The following is a 22,443-nucleotide window of genomic DNA, read 5'->3' on the forward strand; positions in this document are numbered from 1 at the left end:
CAGAAGTCACTTTTTTTATTAAAATATTTTACATTCAATATAATTTCTCAAAAAATTGAAATTATTCGGAAAAAGGTAAATTAAAACATGCCGAGAGAGCCCTTAAGCAATGGCTTGTTTTAATTAAAATTGTGGGAAAATAATCGATTGTAACTCACACATATACAACAGTATCAAAGGTGTTCTTCGTTCCACTTTTGGTAATAGCCATTTTGTTAAACAGCAGGTCTGGTCTGAACTGTTGAATTTGGATCTAAAGCATAAAAGTTACAATTGCATACGGTGTAATCGGAAAATCAGGGAAATCCAGAAAATGAGGGGAGAATCTACCATTTTATAACGCATGTAAGGGGAAAAAAATTAGACTTCAGCAGTCAATTTCTCACCATATTTTCGACCACGCCGATCCCTTGATAGTTCATCTGTAGCCTTCTACAACCTCAACCTCTTCCCAGCCACCATGTGAACTACACTACACGAACCACATTTCAGCTAGACTGTGTTCCAAGCAGGCACCAAATGCAAGTTGTGTCTAAAAGTTACATCAAATTCCGCATTCCGCTAGAGCAAATCATGTCTTCAATCGAGAAACCGTGCACTTAAGATTCAATCCGTGCCTTCAGAAAATGAAGCCAACAAATTAGACCAGTCAGGAGGGAATCTATCTTAAGGGGGAATTCTCTTACATTGCTGCTCCCAGATAGATTGTGCACAATATCTTCACGGAGTTGGATGCGGAAAAAGCTTCTTAAAATCCCAAAGAACCCGCATAGAGCCAAATCTTTTTTCAGCCTGATCAAAAGTAGTGCAGGTAATTTCCATCGGATGAAGAATCTTGGAAAACCTATCAACTGTTAGCTCAATTACGTCGATAACACACCCCCCGGATTCCTCCAAGTTCCATCCAAACCATTGGCCACCCATCTGAAACACTTTACCCTTCCCAATCTCCTCTGCTTTTTCACCCATGATTGTTACGTACTGCCCGAGCTCCAAAGGCGTACTTGGTAAGATAACATCCCTAGTAGCTGCAAGCGAAGTCCCAACGTGTTCGTCAATGCTGACTCTAGGCGTACAATCAATAACTTCACTGCCAAAATTCCCTCTGGAAGCAGATGGGACAAAAGAACTGTCGATGGGACTGTGAGGCGAGTGAAGCATAATTCCAGACCCACCTTGTTTGTCAAGATTGTCCCCTTCACATGGTGCACGACCATCTTTAGCAGCACGAGCAAGCTTCGCCTTTCGGTTATTGAGCCTGTCGACAATAGGGAACAAGGACAAAAAACGTCATGAACAGGTAGCAAGATGGTTTTGAAACCTTAACAACACTAAGTGATCAAAATTGATCAGCAGCTGACACCATTAATCAACTTCTTTATCAGCATTTTCTGTCTAATATATCAACTGGCCACAATGGAATGCTCGTGATCAAAGAGATGTGTACTTCTATACTTACCAGTTTAGTTCCTGTTTCCATTTCAATTATTTTATGGTTCCTCATGTTTAACATAATCGATCAACTTCTTTTATCAACATTTTCTCTCATAAATCAACAAAAAATTAATTTAACCATCAATATCTCCAATATCTCCCGACTTCAAATAGTGCTAACACCTGAAGAGAATAAAATATGAAAAATTACAGTTCTCTCACCAATTTTTGAGCCTTGAAGTAGTCACCTCCGCGCCCTAGAGAGGATACAAAAGGGAAAATTTGAAATTATAACTGAAAAACTCATGGATAATGCAGTTCATGTCGAACGTTCGATGAGAAAAAACCATATAAGAATCTGATACTCACATAAAAACTTAATTTTTCGGCCCAATGTTGTAACATAGCTGAATTACGATGCATGTCTGGTTCATCTACAATAGCAGACTCAATTAGTGTTATCTGTCTATCATTCATCACAGTTCGCTTGCGTTTCCTTTGCAGCTTCTCATCAGAATGTAGAGCTTCGACCTTTGAATCGTCCTGAGTTTCTCCAAACACACCTCCCTTGATCTGATCAACATCCATCTGATCCATATGATTTTTTCCTCGGGTGGGGCTAGAATCAGAACCACTTGTTTCAAATGTCCTACTGTCCCTTTCGACTTCTCCCAAATTTACAGAGATACCACTTGGTTTTCCCTGTTCTGTAATCCCACATTTCCTTTCCCCGTCAGTAGATTGTTCATTTCCATTCCCCTTGGCATCTATTCGGTCTACCTCTAGGGTTGTGACATTCTTCACCATGCATTCGTTCATGTCACTGCTACCATTGCCATGATTCAGAGACACTTTGCACTGTGAGAATAAAGAGCATATCATTGTTGTTTGAGCACCTTAGAGGAAACAAATGTAACATCAACCAATGGAGTGTTACGATTATAGACAAATGCACAGGCGAAATGGAACCAAGAAACAAGCCAGTGAAAGGGCAAGATCTATCAGATAGGGATCCTGGATTCCTATATTTCTAGAACTCTAGGTTGTTTCTGTTTTAATAAAAGATTTCCCATACTAATTATTATCCCACATGGGATAATCTCTAGGATTTAAAATTCTTCTTTGTAAGCTCTAGCATTTAGGGCAGAAAGGAATGAATAAAATCGTTATAAATATTCTCTCAACAAAAGAGTGAGAGACCCGAGGTTCTCTCTATAATTCAAGCCTCAAACAAAGTAATAACAAGGGACTGTAAAGGACCATATAATTGCCCTGACCTGAAACAATTGCCCTTAATTACCCCATAACAAGATCCAAAACCCAGGACCATATATCAATACCAGGTTGTTCCTATTAAATTATGAATAAACTGCACCAAGTGTACTGTGTCATATTGAGTGTACAACATTACAAAAATCCGAGACATGCTATACAAGTATGAAGTATCACACAAATCCTTGAAACATACCACCACAGAAGTCAAAACTCCATATTATTTTTTCTTCAAAATCTTAGACTAAGGTTACTTGATCCCATCTCTGTCCATTTTCATCTCACGTCTTTTACCACCATTTTCCCCTCACCTTACAAAATCTCATTTGAATCTCCAACCAAATCAATTCATCACTATCATTAATAATTTTTACAAATTTCAAATCCAAGCAAGAGAAGTTTGCTCCATAAAACCTTAAAAATCTGGTATGCATGATGTTTACTCAAATCAACCATGTTGCTGCTATTTGTGTGTTATTTTGGGTAAAACAAGGTGCCCCTGGACCCCCTTACTGTATCTTTCATTTTTGGATAAACTATGTGATGTTAAAGAATTTTATCACTTCCACAAACTGGCATCTGTATGTAGAAGAATACAACTTTAGGTTCCCATCTTCCCAAATAGATTAAACTAAACCAAAATTCACCTCAAGCCTATAACTAAGTTGCTGGTCCCAAGATACGGATTTGCAAGATTTGCTTCCCGAAATTTCTCCAGTTGACACAAAACAACAATTTTACCATGACTACTAAAGGAAGGGAAAACTTGTTTTCATTGCAAAGATTGTGTAAAAAAACTAGCAAAAAATGCTAAAAAAAATTAGTACACAAGGGAAGAAAGGTTTTACTTGGACCTGATTATCTTCACATGAAGCAGGAAGAATCAAAGATTCAAACTGACGGATAAAGAACCTACAAAAGATAATTTGACTCAGGATATAACCCCACAATAATTAGTCAGGGGATTCATGCATATTAACAGTGAAGCAAATAGCAGATTCAAAGACAGCAAAGTAAAATCTCAACAATCAGAACTGAGAACAATTTCAAGAAAAAATTCTGATAATTGAAATATGTCCCAAGAAACATAAAACATGAACATATCCATTCCATAAAAATCACCTTAAAAGCTGCACATCATCTTCATTTAAAAATCGAGGAACTAATGATTCTGCATGACTCAGCAGTGAACCTACATGCAAAACAATTGTTGGAGCACGGACGCATCTAATTCGATAAATTGTAGGGTATTGGCGATAGGTTGTTACATAAGTTCTTGGTGACAGTTGTAGTTTTTTCAGCATCAAATGCATATGAGCATCCATTGGATAGATTCTGGCTTTCCTTTTGAAAGAACTGAACAAACTTGTTGAGAAAGAGACCCTTCTCATCTGGAGATGACACAGAAAGTTTAATACTAATATATCAGTCAAACACGAAAGTTATCTGAATCAGATGTGAAATGAAATACATTTTTACCTTGACACACATCCGGAACATAACAATGAAGATTTGCGATCATTTTGATCAACAAGGATGTCCTCTGATGCGCATAAGATGCCCGAGGTACACTGAAAGGAATAAATGAAATTTGAAACCACTGAGTTTAACAAGTTTAAAGAGGAATAAATTCTTAACCATCCAGCAGCTGTAAACTAGACATACTCTAGAGTCACATCATCTTCACAAACTGGGAGATCAGATGAACACCAGCTAGATAAAAATTCTCCATGTGAGAATAAAAAGATTGCTGCCAATGCTTCAGTCTGAATAAACACGGTGTAAGAACTAAAGCAAGTAGATTGTGTAAAACACATATCAACTATATTTCAGAAGAGACTTACAAAGTTTATCATAATGAAAGATCGGAAATTTGAATCGTCGGAAAAGACATCTGCCAGGCGCATGGCATTCAGTTCCAGTTGCCCTTTCGGGTATATTTTCTCAGAGGAAACATTTGACTTATCATGATCAATACCAAATAATTTCTTCAGTAACTCAAGAACCTAAAAATTAAGTGCCCGACATCATTCAGTGAGGACCGAATCAGCCCACGGATTACCAAATAAGTATAATCACAAGCTAGATGACAAGAATAAACAAGGAGGAAGAATCAATTATAACTGAAATGTAGAAGAATAAAAAAAAATGACAACAGGTACATTTAATCCAAAATAAATAAAAATCCACCACTATTTGCTTCCACCAACCTCCAATGCAATTGAAACTCCATAAACTATTGAAGTGAACAAAAAATAAATAGGTTCAAATTAAGCCAGACAGAAATCAATGAAGTGGCAGCACTTTTTGTTAACATAAGCTCCAGTGATATTTCAACTTTCAAGGTAAGTCAGCAGAAGCTTATCATAAGTTGAATAATCATGCATGAAATATTCTGGAAATCTTCATTTTAAATGGACATGATAAATTATCCAAGATAAATAGCCAAGTTGTATAAGATAAGATTTTCCTCATGCAACTGACCTGTAATGCAATAGACTTCGCCAAATCCTGACTTCTAGGAGTGCTGGCAACCTCGTCCAGGTAAGACACACTTTCTGCTTCACAAAGGTGCAAGAGCTGGAAAAAAGTCACAACTATTTATTGAATAGCAATTTCACGCATGTGCTAACATACATATGCATTCGCTTCTCGAGGAGATCATGTGCTGCACCGTGCATTTAAGGAACCGTGACATTGTAACTTACAATAGATAGAGCTTTAGACTTCAAGCGAGAGACCGAAGTCATATAAGAGGAGAATGTGTCATACAATGATGATATGTTTAAGCTCATTACAGCCTGAGCTAGCACAAGAACACCTCCGTTGCCACATAACTCCTGGAGTTATTCAACAGAAAATGAAAAATATCAGGAAGAACGCAAATGCTAATACCAACAAGATTGATATTTCAATTTAATAAATAACAGGGATCATAAGGGAGAAAAAATACTAACGAAACTTCAATTTCCCCAAAATAAAACGTTTTATGGCAAGAAGACAAAAACAAGTATCTTCATGGGGAGAAAACCGAGCTTCTTTCTCAATTCAGTGTAAGTTTAAAGAATGGGGATGTCAACCGTATTACATAGAACTTTGATGATGTCCAGAGGAAATTCATAGAGCTTCAATACGGTATTCAAATGATTACCCTGAAACACATATTGCGACATGGCATTGTCGTTCACGAATATCCTTTTAACACAATGTTAAAGGGTATAATGATTTTTAGAACAGTCCAGTGTATAAATCTACAGTTGGTTGAAATCAAACACCTACTATTGCTTGATGTTCAAGTGATTAAGCTTACAAACCTTGTTCTTAACAAGGCGCTCGCGAAACAACTTTTGTTGACATAAAGACTGCAAAAATTGGAGAGAGGAGTCACACTGTTGGCAAAGATGATTCAATGTCTCTTCCGCTGTGGGGGAAGTGTTTGCAGAGGACTCAACATGTTCAGCAGACAGCCTGGACTGAAGAAATTTGACATCTTTATGAACTGCAGTAAATGTGGCTTCCATAAACACATCAACCTGCACAATGTACCATGATCAGAAACAAAAGTAAGGGAAACATATTAATATGTTGTCACAGTCTCAGATATGTTGGGCCTAGAAAGCCCATAAGATCCTAATTTTCCAAAATATTTTAAACTGGGTAACTGCTTGGAAGCGGGAAACAGGACACATATCAGATTAGAGTTGCTTAGAGGGGCATGGGCATTCAAGTTTTTTTTCCCTGCTTTGCCAGCTACCCTAGTAAGAGGAGAGCATTGTGTTGTCTCTCGTAAAGGAATTGTTTCCTTGGCTTGGTAGCACTAGCCAGATTGCGAATTGATCTATTTCAATCAAAATATTACAATGATTTTGTAGCCCTTCTTGTTGTTTTTTAAGTGTCCAGAAAATATAATCCTAACATATATGAACACCTCTGATTTAAATGAAATGATAGAGAAATCATCTAGATTTCAAAAAACCAAGATTCAATATACCGTAACACATCATAAACTACCTTGTAATATGAAGTCAAGACTTGAGCAACCTCTTGGTATTGTGGAGAAACTATCACTGTTAACAATTTCAAACTGCAAGCAACAAGGGCTGAGTGCAAGAGGACCATGTCATTGGGGGCGTCGCGATTGTCCTAAAAAGAAAATTCCTTCCTTTATGCACATCAACAAGAAAGAAAAATTGAGAAGTACAAAAAATGAGAACAGAACCTTTTTGTAAGCACCAAGGACAACTAGTAGATAAAAGACCAGATCAATTAGCTGTTCTGATACTTTCACATCGTCAAGCAGTATCTGCAACAAAAAATTAGAGAATATGAAAATATATATGTGATTATCACAACTGACAACACCACTGAGGGTGGAGGAGAGGGGAAGAATATTGTATCAAAAAATCGATGAAAGATGAAGAAATGAAATGTGTGGTGAAGAAGAGAATAGATTTCGTGTTAACAAAATGGTACAAACATGTGGTTCGTCAAATTCAACAAGTGTTTTTGATGTGACGGTTATAGGAGAGAGCTTGGCAATAGCTCCCACCCGCGAATGTGTAACTACATGCTTTATGGCTTCTACATGCTCAACTCGCCGAATTTGATCACCAAGCTTTATTTTTGTAGGATAAACGAAAATTACCTGGAGGAAAGTACACATAGCAGACTGGTTGTTCTAGGTTAAATTCAATAGGTACATATCTTCCATTTTCTTGGTTTTTCAAGGTTTCCTTGACGTGTTAATTAGCTCAATTATATATTTATAACCACCCCAAGCGCATGTCAATTGAAATAAAACATATTAGTATTTGTCGCTTGATAAAAAGAATCTCGTCATAAAACTTTGGTCAACCTGTTCAATCTTAGGCACTCGGGATGCAAGATCACACATGGAATGTAGCAGAAGAATACCACATAACAAGTACTTGAAAGTGGACTTGTCCCTTTCCCAAGCCATAATCACTGCAATAAGGTGCAAAGGAAGATATCTTGCAAATTTTTCCGCATCAATCTGCAGACCAAAGTAACACCAATCAAAGTTTCATGGCAGAAACTTAAGGTTAATAATAAAACATAACTTTGTAATTCCTTCTAACCTGAAACTGTGATCCATCTTCAGCAACATATCGGATAATACTGTTCCCGGAATCCTTTATCAGTTTGCTAAGCTGTTGAGCGCTAAGCTCGTGAAGTGTATTTACAGCAGCAACTAAATCAAGAACCTTTACAAAGATATACCATAGAAAATTATCATGCAAGTTGATGAAACTTTGCAACATATAACCATGCCTCAAAAATTATATGTTGAGAGAAAAATCAGCCTCCTCACGTTATTTTAGAGAAAACAAGTTTTGGAATGAAAAAATGGTAGTTTTGACTTGAATAAATGCATTGTTTTATCGCTTGAAAACAGAGTGTGGAGAAGAAAAAATGGATAGGCGATAAAAATTGCATCGAGCAAAAGTCCTGCAGTTCTCCATTCAAGGGTCAGTCAAATGAGGTCATCTACTGAAACTCTTGGGCTATGCTCAAGTTCTCCTAATGATAACTGGATAAAATGTAATATATATTAATGAAAAAAGCTGTATATAACCTGCACTTTCATGCATACACCATAAACAAGTAACAAAAAATGAAAAGCCTTGCAGATCATAACAAATTTCTGAGCACAAACTCACTGGCTCAGCTCGTCCTCTGGACGGAGTGTTTATCAGCTCAGTGCTGGTGGAAGCTTCATCCCTCGATGATCTCATGTTTAAATATCTGAAAAGAAGAAGAAATACAATTTTGAAATTTTCAACATATATTTTACATAGAAAAACTGGGAAAAAAAATTTAAATAATAACCACCACCAATATATCACATAAGAATGTGTGTCACGCACACACGCTCTTTCTTCAGCAAAATGTATAGAGATATTTCAAGAAAACATAAAAGGTATAACCAAAATATATCACTCATGAATACGTCACCAATCCATCACTCAAAATCTAAATAAAATTTATCGAGAAAAAAAATAAACGAACAAACATTCGGATAGAAAGTAAGCCGACACGTAGGAACAAACAAGGAAATAGAACATGAATAAACATGCACGCATGGTTAAAAATAACCATAAATGCACTCACTCCGCCCAAAAGCTCGTCTACGTGCAAGATTCCACGCGGTTCCAAGCTCTTGTTATGCACATGAAGATAAGCAGTATACACGATAGATAACGCAGAAAATCATACAAATCAAACCCCCCAAAGTAACCCTAAACAAACATCAAACTAAAATGAAAAACAGAGAATAAATGGAAACAAAAAGTACCGGAATTACCGCCTTCGAAACTGGAACAGGGTTGCAGGAATTTGAATTAAAAGGGAAAAGTGGAGGAAGAAATTGAGCAAGATTCAGACGAAGCAGAGAACAGTGCCAGACTCCTCGTTCGTATTTTATTTTATTTTATTTATTTTATTTTCTTGTGTGTGTTTTTTTTTTTCTGGTCTTAAATAGTGCTTCTGATTGGGGTCCTCAATGCTAATGTGCGCCGTAGGGGCGTTTTGAGGTCTCTTGCTCTTGCAACTAACCAGTGTTACTTAAAAAAACGCGATTATGATAAAATGTTTTATACGTCTATGCATGAAACGCGTTTTAAAAGTTTCGTTTTAGTCCAAAACGTGTTCAACTACATTAACATCAATCTGTTTTTTTTAAAAACGCAATTACGATTAAATGCGTCGAAGTATGAAACGTACTTTAAAAGTTTTGTTTTAGTAAAAAAACGAGTTCAATTACAGGCTTTACAGCACCACTAACTAGTATTCTAAAAAACGCAATTATAATTAAATGCATCGAGTTGTGAAACATACTTTGGAATGTTTTACTTTAGCTAAAAACGCGTTCAATTTTTTTGCAGATCTTGCAAATGTTGTCATGTATTTATTAAAATGTAAAATTTAGTTACGTGTGTTTAATCCAATTGATTGATGAGTTCAAACTTATGCGGGAAAAATCACTCGTTATGGACTTTTGATTTTTCCTGAGTTTAGCGAATCAATTAACATTTGATTTATATGTCTCTCTCTTAAAACTAATGCACGAACTCATTTTATTGTTTGCACATAGGATTTTCAATCGATGCATGCTCTTTCGCATGCAATACGTGAACACGTATTAAATTTAATTTTGTTTAAATAATTTTTGTATGAAAAGTTAGAGATTTGTTAAAATTAAAAAAGTAAAAATAATTTATTCTAAGATTTTTTTTATGTTTTGGATGATATGTTCATTTAAAAAAAACCCAAAATATAAACAAATTAAGATAAAATATTTTATTTGAATAAGGTATTTATATATGATATATAAATTTATCAAAATGAAATCGAGCTCTATTGTATGCTTAATTAGGAGTGAGCGTTAGTGTCGGGTATCGGATATCCGACCCGATCCGATCGGGTAAAACCCGATTGGGTCGGTTAATTTTAAAAAAATCGGGTTCGGGTTATTATGATTTTCGGGTTGGTGTCGGGTAGTAGAATTACTACCCCCGATCGGGTTTGGGTACCCGACAATTATTTTTATTTTTATTTTTTTTTGCAAATTCAATATATATTAGTATGTACTATCCAAGCTCATATCCTCTCTATTTTTATTCTATTGCTCTCAACAAAAATGACCGTTCATTTTTTTTTGGATTGGGTATACATACATCACTTGAGAAATGATGATTATTTTTTTACATATCTCGATTATTTAATTGTTTGATAGAGTTGATAAATTTCTTTTAAAACTTGTTAAAATAAGTAAATATCAAAGGGTTAAAGTAGCTCACAACCACAAATATATGGATTGATTTTAATTTTTACATTCAATGAATTTGCACAAAAAAAAAAAAAAAAAGGTACCCGCAGTCGGGTACCCGATCTTACCCGAAAAAATCGGGTACCCGACAGTCGGATACACGATTATTTCGGATCGGGACCCGACATGTCGGTTACCCGACTCGACAAAACTCAAACCCGGTAAAACCCGACTCGCGCCCACCCTTATGCTTAATGAGCCGAGTCGAGCCAAACTCGTTAAATTAATTTGATAAATTAGCTTTTAATGAACCGAATTCAAACTATTAATTGTGAACTTAATAATTTCAAAACAATTCAAACTCAAACCTCATGATAAAACTCGAATCGAGATCAAGCGTATATATAAATCTTAAATAAGTCGAGCTCGAATCTCGTACTCTTCATCGCGGTCCGCAGATTGATTCGTTTAAATCTCTGTTTGTCATTAATCAACGACATATATGCTCAATTTGTGGCCAAATCTAATTAACGCTTTTTAAAATTTTTCTATCGTTATTAACATAAAAATTAATCGTGTTCGTAATTTGTAAATAACCCTTTTTTTGTGGTGTATGCGCATGCATGATTAAAATTTGAGGTTTCAACAACTCAGAGCCAAGTTTGCAACGTTGACCAAAATTACTAATTATAGATTTCAACAAAAAATTATTAATTATAAATTTAAATTTTTTTTACTAATTATAGCATAAATCAGAGCGATATCAATTAATTTGCAAGTCTCATATATAACGGAACCAAAAACATGCGCGCGGGATTTCATATTAAAGTTTGCCTTCCGATCCTTTTTTTTTTTTTTCGATAAAAGCTTGTAACTTTATTTCATAGATCGCAAGTCATTAGTTACAAGTCCAGCCAGCCAGGAAGGCAAATTCCCAGGTACCCAAAAAACAGGTACAGGGGAAGAAATAACAAACTTTGCAATAGAATCAGCTACAACGTTAGCTGTTCACCTAACATGAAAAAAATCAACAATAGCTAAATCCGAAAGCAAGGATTTAATCTCTGAAGCCCATAAACCAGAATAACTCAAATCACTCAAAGGCTCAGTGACTGCTTGCACCGCCAAGAGTGAGTTTGAAGAAATAATTACTCTCTGAAATCCTTTTTCTTTAATAACCCGAAGTCCTTCCCAAATAGCCAACAATTCCCCAAGCACCACCGATTCCGTATTTGCCAATTGCTTTCCAAACGCAGCAACCACACGACCCTCATGATTTCGGATTACTCCTCCCACTCCACACATATTAACAGAACCATCAATTATCTATCCTTAATTTTAGTTTAATTTAAAAAATTAAAAAATAAAGTTATATTATACGTAACTTTATATCTTGTTCATAATTAATTATCTATGCTTAACATATATACTATGGGGGAAGTTCTATGCTGCTCTTGGAGTTGCTAACCCAATGACAGATCAATGGTCCAGATTGATCTGCAGATCAATTGATTTGATCTGCAAATCATCTAAGAACCATTGATTTAGGCAGATGAGCGCCAACATAGAACTTCTCATACGGTGGCTGCAACGGTAGCTTCTTTCCCAACTTAAAAGTTGGGAAAGAAGCTGAATCCGCAGGCTGCTGCGTTGCAGCTTGCAGATTTAATTTACGAAGCAGAAGTTGGCGTCTCAAATTGGACGTCAGCTTCAACATTCATTTTCTTATTAAAAATAAAAATAATTTTTTTTAAAATTTTATTTGTGGTTGAACGCACCCGTTTAAAATTTTATTTGTAAAATTAATACTTTATTTAAAACCCTATTATAATTTTTATTTTTTTTACTATTTGAAAAATTAAAATATTTTATTTTAAAAAACACGGAATTGTTTTAATTTTTTAAAGTTTTTATTTTACTTGTCTTTAATGTACATTAATTTGCTCTATTTTTATTATGATTGAAGTGATTTTAAGATTTGAGATTTTAGAGTTTTTGGTAGTCAATAATTTCATTATTTTTTTAAAATCAAGATTAATAAATTTTTGGTTTTTCTTAACATCAAAATTGGCTCAGTACCAATGTTTTCAAAACCTGACCGGAGTACCGACCGGTTCGACCGAGAACCGGTCACTGATCCGGTTCGGAACACCCCAAAAACCGTTTTAATGGTTCAACCGGTCAAGAACCGGTCAAAACCGGTCTAACCGGCCAAGAACCGGTCCCAAGAACCGGCCAAAAAACCGGTCGAACCGGTTTTTCGATTTTTTTTAAAAAAATTGTGTTTTTTAATTTTAAATTTTAAATTTAATTTATATATATATATATATACATGATTATTTGGAATTTGTACTTCATTAAAAATTTTATTTTAGTACAATTATAGTTTTTTTAATTTATTTATTTATTTTTAAAAATATATGTATAAATATAATTAATATTTTGAATATACTTATATAGTTATTTATTTTTTAAATTATGATAAATATAATTTTGTCTATTTATATACATCTTTTGGGTTTTTAAAATTTAAAAGATATTATTAATTATATTATATTATATAAACAGTTTTTCGATACGATCGTCCAGTTAAAAAGGTCGGACCGATTGGACCGTTTTTTTACGGTAGACCGGTTTGATCATCGGTCCGATTATGAAAACATTGCTCAGTACGTGATTGATAATTTTTTATTTAGTCACGTAACTTCTGTTAATTTTTCGTTTTTTTGTTTTGTATTATTATTAATTTTATTTATTTTTATTGACATCTTGATTGATGATCTTGTTTTTCTTGCAATTTGCAATATTCTTTTAATGAAAATTTACTCATCGACTTGCACCAAAAACAAATTCTTATCCGCTTGTGTCTCCAAAATTATATATATTATAAAATTTATGCATTATAATACTTTATGCATGCTTATTTGAATTAATGTTTTAGCATGTTATTTTTACGATCGAATCATATTTTAAATACGTTATTATTTTGAGATTGTATATTTTATAATTTCGAGTTGCATGTAAGAAGAGGTTCAGGTGTTCCTGTATACATTAGTATCATTTTGTTCAAAGAGATTTTAAACAAGTTTTGAGTCATATGATTTTTGACTCGTTGATTGAACCTAATTTTATGTGTGGTATTTTATACCTACGAACACAACACATTTTTTAGAAAATCAAAAAATTATTCCGCATTTCATATTTTCATAAGCATCAATCAAATATACGAGACATCACAATATTTATTTTTTTATTTACTGTATTCTTGTTATTGAAAGTTATATATTAACATATAATAATTATTTTTGATATTGTGTATACTGACACGGCCTCTCCTGATATAGCATCCTAGATCCGCCCCTAGCCAAGCTCTCAGGTCAACTAGACTCTCATGTCGGTTGGACTCCCAAGTTGACCCAATTCTCAGGCCGGCCACTCTCATATCGGCCGAGCTAGCTCTCAGGTCGGCCATACTCCAACATCCAGGGACGGAGCCAAAAATAAAGTAAGAGGTGGCTAAATTTTTTGAAATATCAATATATTTATAAAATTTATATAATATATCAAAAATAATAAATCAATATGAGCTGAGCTATAATCAATTTGGGGTAAAAACCTAAAAAAATTTGGTTTAAAAAACAAGATATATATCTACATGGGCCGAAGCAGGCTTGAGCTGTACACCTCCATAATTCGGCACATGAAAATATACTATATGTCAAAAACATTACTTTTCGCCATAAGTATGGAATGAAAAAATACACATCTCACGAATATAGATCCGTGAATGTGAAACCGTTTCATAGAAAACTTATTCATAAAAAAATATATCCAATCAGTTGCCACCGATTTTTTTTTCCATAAAAAGTATACCTGATTATTTATTCTCAATTATATTAACCAAAATATATTTATGTATATACCAATTTTTTTTTACTGGAAACTAAATATCAATCGACATTTGTGACAAAGAGCAAGCTAGATCTTCACGTTGTCTATTGTTATTGCATAAATAATAAATTTTGAAAGGTTAAATAATATATATTTATATTAACATCAAAAAATGTCATCTCAATCAGACTCAATGTCACAAAAAGCATTAAGTTTTTGGAGATCCAAACTTTTACCAACGGTCTTCTACCATTCAAATGCAGCTGTTATTCTCAAATTTACCCTTCAACTTTGTGCAAAAATCCAAATGTTTTGAAAAAAAATACTATGCTAATTTTTTTTTTTAAAAAAACATATCTACATATTTATGCGCATAAATTGTTAAAAAAAAAATCAAAAAATAGTAATTTTTTAATATATAAATAAAGCAAAATTAGAAAAAACTCCGAATCCATAATTAACTAAACACATATAGGAGATTAGGTAAACACGTGGAGTGGGCTAACCAACCACATCCACTTCATTAATTTAACAAGATATTTAAATTTTTAATGAAGGAATGATTTATCATATCAAAAAATAAATGAAATCTTTCTATTTCTAGAAAACATACTTATTTAAATTGTTCTGACTTGATTCGATAAAATATCTAAAATAATAAAAAAATTAATTTAAAAACTTATGTTCATACTATCATTTTCGAAATATATATTTAAAAAAAAAAAAAACAAAACATAATTTTCTTTGTTTTTGAAATGGCAAAAAAAAAAAAAAAAAAAACTAAGGTGGCCAAATTTGTAATTTTGTAGATTCGGTGAGTGGCAAAATGGAAATATTCACCCAAACGCAGGGCTCTTATGGTCATGTAAAAGGATAAAGCAGCAGCACAAAATTTGAAACGAGTGGCCGTTTGAATAAACAGTGATAAAAAAAATAATTTAATATTATTTTTTACTTCAAACTTCAAAAGCCCACCAGTTCTTGAATGCAATCACTCTAACAGCTCAAAATCTTGAGAGAGATTGAGAGAGAGCCAAGAAAATCTGAGCTCCTTATAGAGACAGATAACATGGTTGGAATGGTTATGGTGACGAGGGGCGGCGGCTGCGGCGGCGGAGGCGGTGGTGGGTACGGGAGGAGCTCGAAATCTGCATTGATATTGGAGGCGCAGGATGAGCAGCAAGAAGATCAGAACCACCAGCAGCTCTCCTTGATGGATTTCATCTTGGTAGCTCTGAGGAAATCCATGGTTTCTTGCCGTATGGACTGTAAATCCGAGGTAATCTCCGCCGTCCATCACATGGATATCGGTTTCCCAACGAATGTGCAGCACATAGCCCATGTGACATTCGATCGGTTCAATGGGTTTTCGGGGCTTCCCGTTGAGTTTGAGGTGGAGATTCCATGCAAGGTCCCCAGTGCAAGGTATGTAAAAGAAGTTGAAAAGTTTTAAGCTTTTTTCTTGCTTCGAATTCAACTTCTTCTTCTTTTGTGTTTCTTTTTCACCGTAAAGTAGTCGAAAAGGTATTTCATTTGTGGGTTCATTTCTTCCTTATTTTTGTTAAACATCTGATGCATATCTACCAAATATTGCTTCTTTTTATAAATCTTGTTTGAGATTTTGGAGTTAGATTAATGAACCATTGATTAGTGTAAAAAAATAAACTTTTCGTACTTGGTCGGAAGAATCTGGATTTACTCAACAAATTTTAAAGCCTAACATCGTTCATTTACTTGAAAAAGTCATTTATATGCCAACATTTATTACTTCTGTAGGAGTCACCTAAACGCAAAAACCTGGCTTGTCTCCAGATTGAGGGTATTTAAATGAAAAAGACTGCCATTTTTTTTCAAAATCTCTGGCATTTAGTGGATTGCAAGACTAAATTTTCTTAGAAGTTTCGAGGTTTGTTCGAAAATAAATCAAGTTTCGCCTTGAATTTTTGTCTTTTCTTTTACAAGATTAGATCTTGATCAGATTTAGTTACTTTTTTGTATCAAATAAATAAAAAAAATAAATTGCTACCTAGTTTTACAATGGATGTGACTGACATTTTCTTATGAATTATCAAAGTGTCAGCGTATTTGGCGTATCAGCAGATTCGATGCAGTGTTCCTACGACACAAGAGGCAATAGTGTCCCCACTATTCTGTTACTAATGCAGGAAAGATTATATGCTCAAGGTGGTCTAAAGGTGAGAAAGATTTGGCAATTGGCATCATTTTATATGTGCAAGAATTGGTGCCTTTGAGGCATCTCTCTTAACTCTATTCACCTGGTTTTTTGTTAGGCGGAAGGAATTTTTCGGATAAATCCCGAGAATAGTCAAGAAGAACAGGTAAGGGGACAGCTCAACAGCGGCGTTGTTCCAGATGACATTGATGTGCATTGCTTGGCAGGTCTGATCAAAGCATGGTTCCGTGAGCTCCCGTCTGGCGTGCTCGACGGGCTTCTACCCGAACAAGTGTTGCAGTGCAGCACCGAAGAGGAATCCGTCGAGCTAATCGATCAGCTGAAACCAACAGAGAGTGCGTTGCTCAATTGGGCCGTCAATCTAATGGCCGATGTTGTCGAGTATGAAGAATTCAACAAAATGAATCCCAGAAACATTGCTATGGTTTTCGCACCAAACATGACTCAGGTGAATTAGGACACTGCCATGTTTTCATCTATGATTTGGTGCCAATCAATGTTCAGAGCTATGGGGGTGATTCCTCCGAAGAAAGACTAAATTCTCCCCCCCCCCCTCCATAAAAAAAATCTATTCTTGAATGTTTATATCTTACCCTGGTGTTATTGTCATGATGTGATTCTTGGCTTAATGATGCTATCCGTTTTTTGCTGTTTGCGCTAGATGTCGGATCCGTTGACAGCCCTTATGCACGCCGTGCAAGTATTGAACTTATTGAAGACACTGATCACGAAAACGCTACGAGAACGTGATGAGGAGGAATCCAGAGGAGGGTATTCTCCCATTTCATCTGGTTCCTTCGACATACAATCTGATGAGGAATATGACAGCCAACAAGAGATGGATACTAGCTGCGAATCGACCGTATCTGCCTCGGATGATGATGATGATCAAGCACTAGGTGGTGGTAGTAGCCCTGTTGGCAAGGACAAATACGAGGTGGAGTCACTGAGTGAGATAGAACAATGCTTCTTAAGGCAACTGGATGAGAACGAGACTGCCAAAAACGACTTCCGGAAACAACTCGAGGGCATACTGTGCAGAGAACAACACGCTAGTAGCCCCAAAAGTAACCAAGATTCAGGTTTCCTGTTCTCCGATAGCAAGATGGGAAGTTCATGCCTCAGCACAAGCGATGGCGAGGACTCGGGAGCAAGTTTGGTGGCTCTAGGCCGTGAGATGGCGGAGAGTGTGGCGGTGTAGAGTCATCCATGAGCAAGCTTGAATGCTGCTGCAACCAATAGTAATGCAACCATCTAGGGGAAAAGAGTTTTATTTTGATTGTAATGCACTGTTCAGTTCAGGGCTGAACTTCTAGTGGCATATGGTTTGTTGTATCGGCTAAGTGATTCTAACTAGGAACAAACTTAGTTTCCCACGAAGGAAAGGGAAAGGAATTAGAAGAATCGCTCCTCTCTTCCTTTTCCTTGTGTGTAAGAATTGTTTGTTAGACGGAGACTTTCTAACAAAGATTTTAAAATTGTGTATTGGTTTCTTTTAATAATGTCTATTTTGATGTGTCCACAATAATGAAAATGAAGCCATTTTTTGGGATACATGAAGGTTTTTTTTTTTTTTTTAAAAAGAAAAATTAAATTTTTTTTTTTATATTGACAGTACAAATTAAACAAAAAAATACAAGAGCTAAACTAATGTTTCAAGAATGAGTTTTCTTGTTTTTCATTATTACTCACAAATTTGGCGGAATTTGGGTTTAACTCAAAAGGTTTTTTTGGAAAATTGCATTTTTGATATATTTTTTTCCCTTTACGATTTTAATTATTTATATTATATTGTCAAGTTTCAGGATTAATCGGTCGTCTTTGTTTTTCATATTTTTTTACGCGACACCGATACGACAATGGTCTCATTTGGTATCAAAAGTCATACCAAAAAAATATTTTTTTTTTAAAAAATGCTTTTTTAGCTAATAAAGTGTTTGGATGACCAAATAAGTGCTTAAAAAGCAATTTTTAAGTAGAAAAAAGAGTTTTTTCAGAAGCCAAAATTTATAGCTTAAAAAACACTTATTTTAAAAAATTACTACGAAATCCAAACAAGCTCAAAAACACGATATTGCCTGACTAAAATTATAAAAAACAATAACGGAAAATAACGAAACAAAAACTAAAATTTAAATACGCAACTGACAAAATCAAAAATAAACAAATATGTAACACCAAAATTCTAATTTTCTACTTCAATTTAGAAGTGCAGATTTGAAGCTATGTATAACTTGGATCCGACCCACGAACAGGTCCGAATTGGAACGGATATCCCCCAATATATATATATATTTTTGTAAAAGCGTTGTACAGTATCAACGCTTATTACTCCGTATATTCACACTCGACTCTCCAGATTCAATACCCCCTTAGGGTTTTTCTCTGCTTTGGTTTTTCCTCAGTTTCAACGAGCTGCAATTTGATTGTAAGCCTATATGATTTTCGCTCAGAATAGTTTAATGCGTGCATGAAAGCATTTTCTCTGGCTAATTTGAAGTTGTTTTCGTATGATCTAGGATTATATGTTAGTCTGACCATTTTGTTTGAATGATCGCAGGATTTAGTTTCGCTTTAGCTTAATCACGCAATGCCCAGGTAAATTTTTGGTCTAATTGTTCTTTTTTCCCCTCAAATTTGTTAAACATTGCCTCTGGATTTTTGTTCCAAATTTAGTTATATTTTTCCTGTTTCCCAGGTATTACTGTGACTACTGCGACACATACCTCACGCATGATTCTGTGGGTTACCTCTCTCCCTTCTTATGCAAACTATTTTCAGCTAATTTAAATGCTCTTTACTGCCAGTAGAATATTTTTTTTTATGGATAATTGAATTAGTTTGATACCAGTTGTACGATTGTGGACTTGACTAAGAATAATAGAATACATGTCAATAGTTAATTGGCTGCTTGGGTTCGTTGCTTTTACTCCCTTAGTTGGCAAACTGTTTTCATTAGCTGCAAAAGGTTAAGGAAATGGGAGAAATTTTGATGCCATATAACTATTAACTGTGATATTTGGGTTATCCATTATCAACAATGTTCTGTGAAGGCAATTTAACACAAACTCAAATCAATGTAATAAATATGTTGTAGCGTGAGTTGGGATCGTTCTACGAGAAGTATTGGATTTATTGTGCTAAAAATTTAAAATAATAAAAATGAAATAAGGAGGTTTTCTTAAAATTAGATTCCCAACAATAAAATAAAAATTATATTATAAAGTTTTGTCTTAAATCATGAAAAACTATGCGCGAACCTCAATCTCACAAGTTGTAGTAATTTCTAGGTTTTGTCAGTCTCAACCAAGAATTAAAATTTAGCCAAGCAAATCATAAAACTAAACTAGAATAAAAATAAGAAAGTGAGTACGAAAAAGAGAGAAAAGTGTTGCTCAAGCAGTCAAGCCCTAGCCGCGAGGGAGAGAAAAGAAAGTGCAAGAGTCCCCCTTGATAAAATAATATCTAGTATATATATTTTTCCTCAAAATCTGAAAATATAGCATTTTCCTTCTTTGAAATTTATTCAAATAACGTTAAATTTGGTGAAGAATTCTTCTTCCCGAAGTTTCCTAAGATCTCGAGACACAGCCAGATTTTGTAGGACACCGTGCTTTGATTTTCCTTTAATTATTGGACCATACTGGCATGCATAGCGCCGACCTTTCCTTATTGTTTTTTTTCGTGTGTCAGCTCTTTCAATTCCTATCACTTGCTATTGAATCCATCACCTCTTCTGTGCATCAACGAAATCCCTTGGTTTTTTTTATCCTTATTACGCCATGCCGCTTTCTTGTTTCTTCCTTTCTCTTAGTTCATCACATGACTTTTCTTTTGGTCCATGTTTCTTGCTCAATTGAAATTAGCATGACTCTTCACATCAAAGTCAAAGTATCATTTGATTTTATTTTTCTTCTTTCCGTTAGGTGCGACACTGAGGTGCTGAATATATCCGAATTCATATCTTCTTTCGCCGTTTTAACTCGTTTTTATCACTTTTTCCCAAATGCAATAATAAACCATGATTAAGAACTATAAAATAAATTTAACCATTAAAATTCTCCTAATCACTGTGAATCAACTCAAAGTCTTAATGTTTGCTGCTCATTTCTTGCTGGAAATTGGTGCACTAAAGGAAAGGTGAACTTAGTGTTTGTTTTTGTGTAATTAGTACTGCTGTTCAAAACAATTTGAAATGTTTTTCATGTTCTTTACATTCTCTTTTTTAATTTTTTATTGAACATTATTGGATGTCACTGCAGCCTTCAGTTAGAAAACAGCATAATGCTGGATACAAACACAAGGTATTTTTTCCCTTTTGTCTTCCTCTGTCTCTTGTTCTTTTCGTTAGGCTTGTAGGTAAATGTATGCGATAATTTCTACTTCTTACCTGAGCAGGCAAATGTGCGAAGTTATTATCAACAATATGAGGCACAACTAAACCAAAGTTTAATAGATCAAAAGGTAAAGGAACATCTTGGAGCGTTTAGGCCTCCTGTTGCTCCTTATCCTCCACTGAGGCCTGGCATGCCAATTCTACAAGCTCCACTTCCAGGCGGAATGTTGCCACCGGGTGCCCTGTTAGTTCCAGGAATGAGGCCTCCAGTTCTACCAAGACCAATGCCCGGTCCGCAAGGTATTTTAAACCCTACGGATACCATTCAATATTTTTTTCTTGCCAGAGTCTCTTTCTTACTTGCATGGTTGTCTTATATGTTTGGCGCACTGTTCCTTGGAATCAGGTCTTTAATGAGTCCTAGCTTTTCGGTCAGTTGGTGAGGTCCTATATTGTAGCACTAGTAAGATTGTGCGTTGTGAGCTAAGAAAAGCTATTCATTTCTCATTTATATTAAGTGATGCATGCTTAATCTTAGACTTTGATAATAACCGTTTCTAATGTTCCAGGTTATATGCAAGGTCCTCCGATGCCACAATTGATGTTTCCCACTGGTGCTCCATTGCCTGGTCAAGTGGATGGTCTCCAAAGGCCTTTGACTGCTCCTCCTCCTCCTCCTCCTCAATTGATTCCGGGAAGTGGTCCCCCTACTACTGGTGCCCCACCAATGTTTCAACCCCCGGTTTACCAAGGGAATGCTCCATTGCCGACCACAGGAGGCAATGAGGGTTCTAATACGAATGGTCCAGCATCTGAGGTCAATCATTAGTTCAACCAGTCCTGTATTATTTGTTACATTTTGTGGGTTGTGGGAGTATTTCTTGCTCTTTTTTTCTTGAGAGGGTTGTGGGAGTATTTCTGTGAGCAATTTTTTAGGCTTAGGATTTTCTTGTCCAGAAAGATTGCTTATGCTCTCTTGAAGCTAAGAAGCCAATTGCATGGTAGAGAGATTGTTTACTGGATGCGCCCTTCCCTTAAAATATTAGTGCTTCTGGATCTTTGCCCAAAAAAAGAAGAAAAAGAAAAAGTTCAATTAGACCAACCACTACAATTTTCGGAATATTCATGCATCTTGTAAAGGGGCGTCAAAATGTTATCAAAGGTTCAGGGGATGTAAATCGATCGAATCGAGTTCTTTTACACTAGTTTTTTCAGCTCAGTTATTTTTATGCATCTTAAAGTGTGAACTAAGTATGATGGGCTCGTGTTCTACTTGGAGGGTTCTCATATGAGTTCGATTCATTTGATTTGAATTTAGGTTTTGTTTGGATTCACGGCTTCAAACCCGGTTGAGTCGATGCTATGCTACCCGTATGGTAGTGTCCTGCGGGTGACGTGGCGGCTCATGATTGGTTAAAATCAGTGGGATCCACTTTTTTTGACCAATCATGGGGTTACATGGCACCCGCAGGGTAGTGCCCTGTGGGCGGCATGTATTAAACCTTCAAACCCATAAATTTCTAATAT

At 35.2% G+C, this 22,443-nt stretch overlaps 3 protein-coding genes across 7 annotated transcripts; 2 read left to right on the forward strand and 1 right to left on the reverse strand.

Moving 5' to 3' along the window:
* Nucleotides 1-163: 163 nt before the first annotated feature.
* On the reverse strand, nt 164-9,249 carry LOC140877719 (nodulin homeobox). 5 transcript variants are annotated; one of them, XM_073281400.1, is made up of 19 exons: nt 9,023-9,249; nt 8,388-8,472; nt 7,806-7,931; nt 7,562-7,720; nt 6,926-7,009; nt 6,718-6,849; nt 6,021-6,239; nt 5,415-5,546; nt 5,191-5,286; nt 4,551-4,712; nt 4,372-4,472; nt 4,186-4,277; nt 3,975-4,097; nt 3,829-3,898; nt 3,555-3,618; nt 1,804-2,292; nt 1,657-1,691; nt 687-1,258; nt 164-617 (listed from the first exon to the last, which is right to left on the reverse strand). In XM_073281400.1, exons 2-18 carry the CDS (start codon nt 8,460-8,462, stop codon nt 721-723), a joined length of 2,697 nt encoding a protein of 898 aa, XP_073137501.1. In that variant the 5' UTR covers nt 8,463-8,472; nt 9,023-9,249; the 3' UTR covers nt 164-617; nt 687-720. The 5 variants fall into 5 exon arrangements, with proteins under 5 accessions (XP_073137501.1, XP_073137455.1, XP_073137406.1 ...); XM_073281354.1 differs by having other exon boundaries at nt 164-1,258; nt 9,032-9,249; XM_073281305.1 differs by having other exon boundaries at nt 164-1,258.
* Nucleotides 9,250-15,418: 6,169 nt separating this feature from the next.
* On the forward strand, nt 15,419-17,996 carry LOC140874862 (rho GTPase-activating protein 2-like). The gene is made up of 4 exons (XM_073278317.1): nt 15,419-15,811; nt 16,461-16,581; nt 16,678-17,028; nt 17,242-17,996. The coding sequence occupies exons 1-4, from the start codon at nt 15,456-15,458 to the stop codon at nt 17,779-17,781; spliced, it is 1,368 nt and encodes a 455-aa protein (XP_073134418.1). The 5' UTR covers nt 15,419-15,455; the 3' UTR covers nt 17,782-17,996.
* A 907-nt stretch (nt 17,997-18,903) lies between these two features.
* LOC140863049 (U1 small nuclear ribonucleoprotein C) lies at nt 18,904-22,130 on the forward strand. The gene is made up of 6 exons (XM_073266167.1): nt 18,904-19,008; nt 19,141-19,178; nt 19,279-19,321; nt 20,843-20,884; nt 20,979-21,216; nt 21,486-22,130. Exons 2-6 carry the CDS (start codon nt 19,171-19,173, stop codon nt 21,743-21,745), a joined length of 591 nt encoding a protein of 196 aa, XP_073122268.1. The 5' UTR covers nt 18,904-19,008; nt 19,141-19,170; the 3' UTR covers nt 21,746-22,130.
* Nucleotides 22,131-22,443: the final 313 nt, after the last annotated feature.

The sequence above is a fragment of the Henckelia pumila genome, chromosome 1 (genome assembly GCF_033568475.1).
Source record: "Henckelia pumila isolate YLH828 chromosome 1, ASM3356847v2, whole genome shotgun sequence".
In the NCBI taxonomy this organism is placed as follows: Eukaryota; Viridiplantae; Streptophyta; class Magnoliopsida; order Lamiales; family Gesneriaceae; genus Henckelia; species Henckelia pumila.

What these genes read in the sequence shown, in the direction of transcription:
- LOC140874862 (XM_073278317.1), top strand. Translation starts at nt 15,456, where the DNA reads ATGGTTGGAATGGTTATGGTGACGAGGGGCGGCGGCTGCGGCGGCGGA. An exon ending in TGCAAGGTCCCCAGTGCAAG is followed by an intron (nt 15,812 to 16,460) that starts GTATGTAAAAGA and finishes GAATTATCAAAG; the next exon opens with TGTCAGCGTATTTGGCGTAT. An exon ending in TCGCACCAAACATGACTCAG is followed by an intron (nt 17,029 to 17,241) that starts GTGAATTAGGAC and finishes TGTTTGCGCTAG; the next exon opens with ATGTCGGATCCGTTGACAGC.
- LOC140877719 (XM_073281354.1), bottom strand. Translation starts at nt 8,462, where the DNA reads ATGAGATCATCGAGGGATGAAGCTTCCACCAGCACTGAGCTGATAAAC. An exon ending in AGCGCCTTGTTAAGAACAAG is followed by an intron (nt 5,547 to 6,020) that starts GTTTGTAAGCTT and finishes GAATAACTCCAG; the next exon opens with GAGTTATGTGGCAACGGAGG. An exon ending in GTGAAGATAATCAGGTCCAA is followed by an intron (nt 2,293 to 3,554) that starts GTAAAACCTTTC and finishes TTATTCTCACAG; the next exon opens with TGCAAAGTGTCTCTGAATCA.
- LOC140863049 (XM_073266167.1), top strand. An exon ending in ATGCTGGATACAAACACAAG is followed by an intron (nt 20,885 to 20,978) that starts GTATTTTTTCCC and finishes TTACCTGAGCAG; the next exon opens with GCAAATGTGCGAAGTTATTA. An exon ending in ACCAATGCCCGGTCCGCAAG is followed by an intron (nt 21,217 to 21,485) that starts GTATTTTAAACC and finishes CTAATGTTCCAG; the next exon opens with GTTATATGCAAGGTCCTCCG.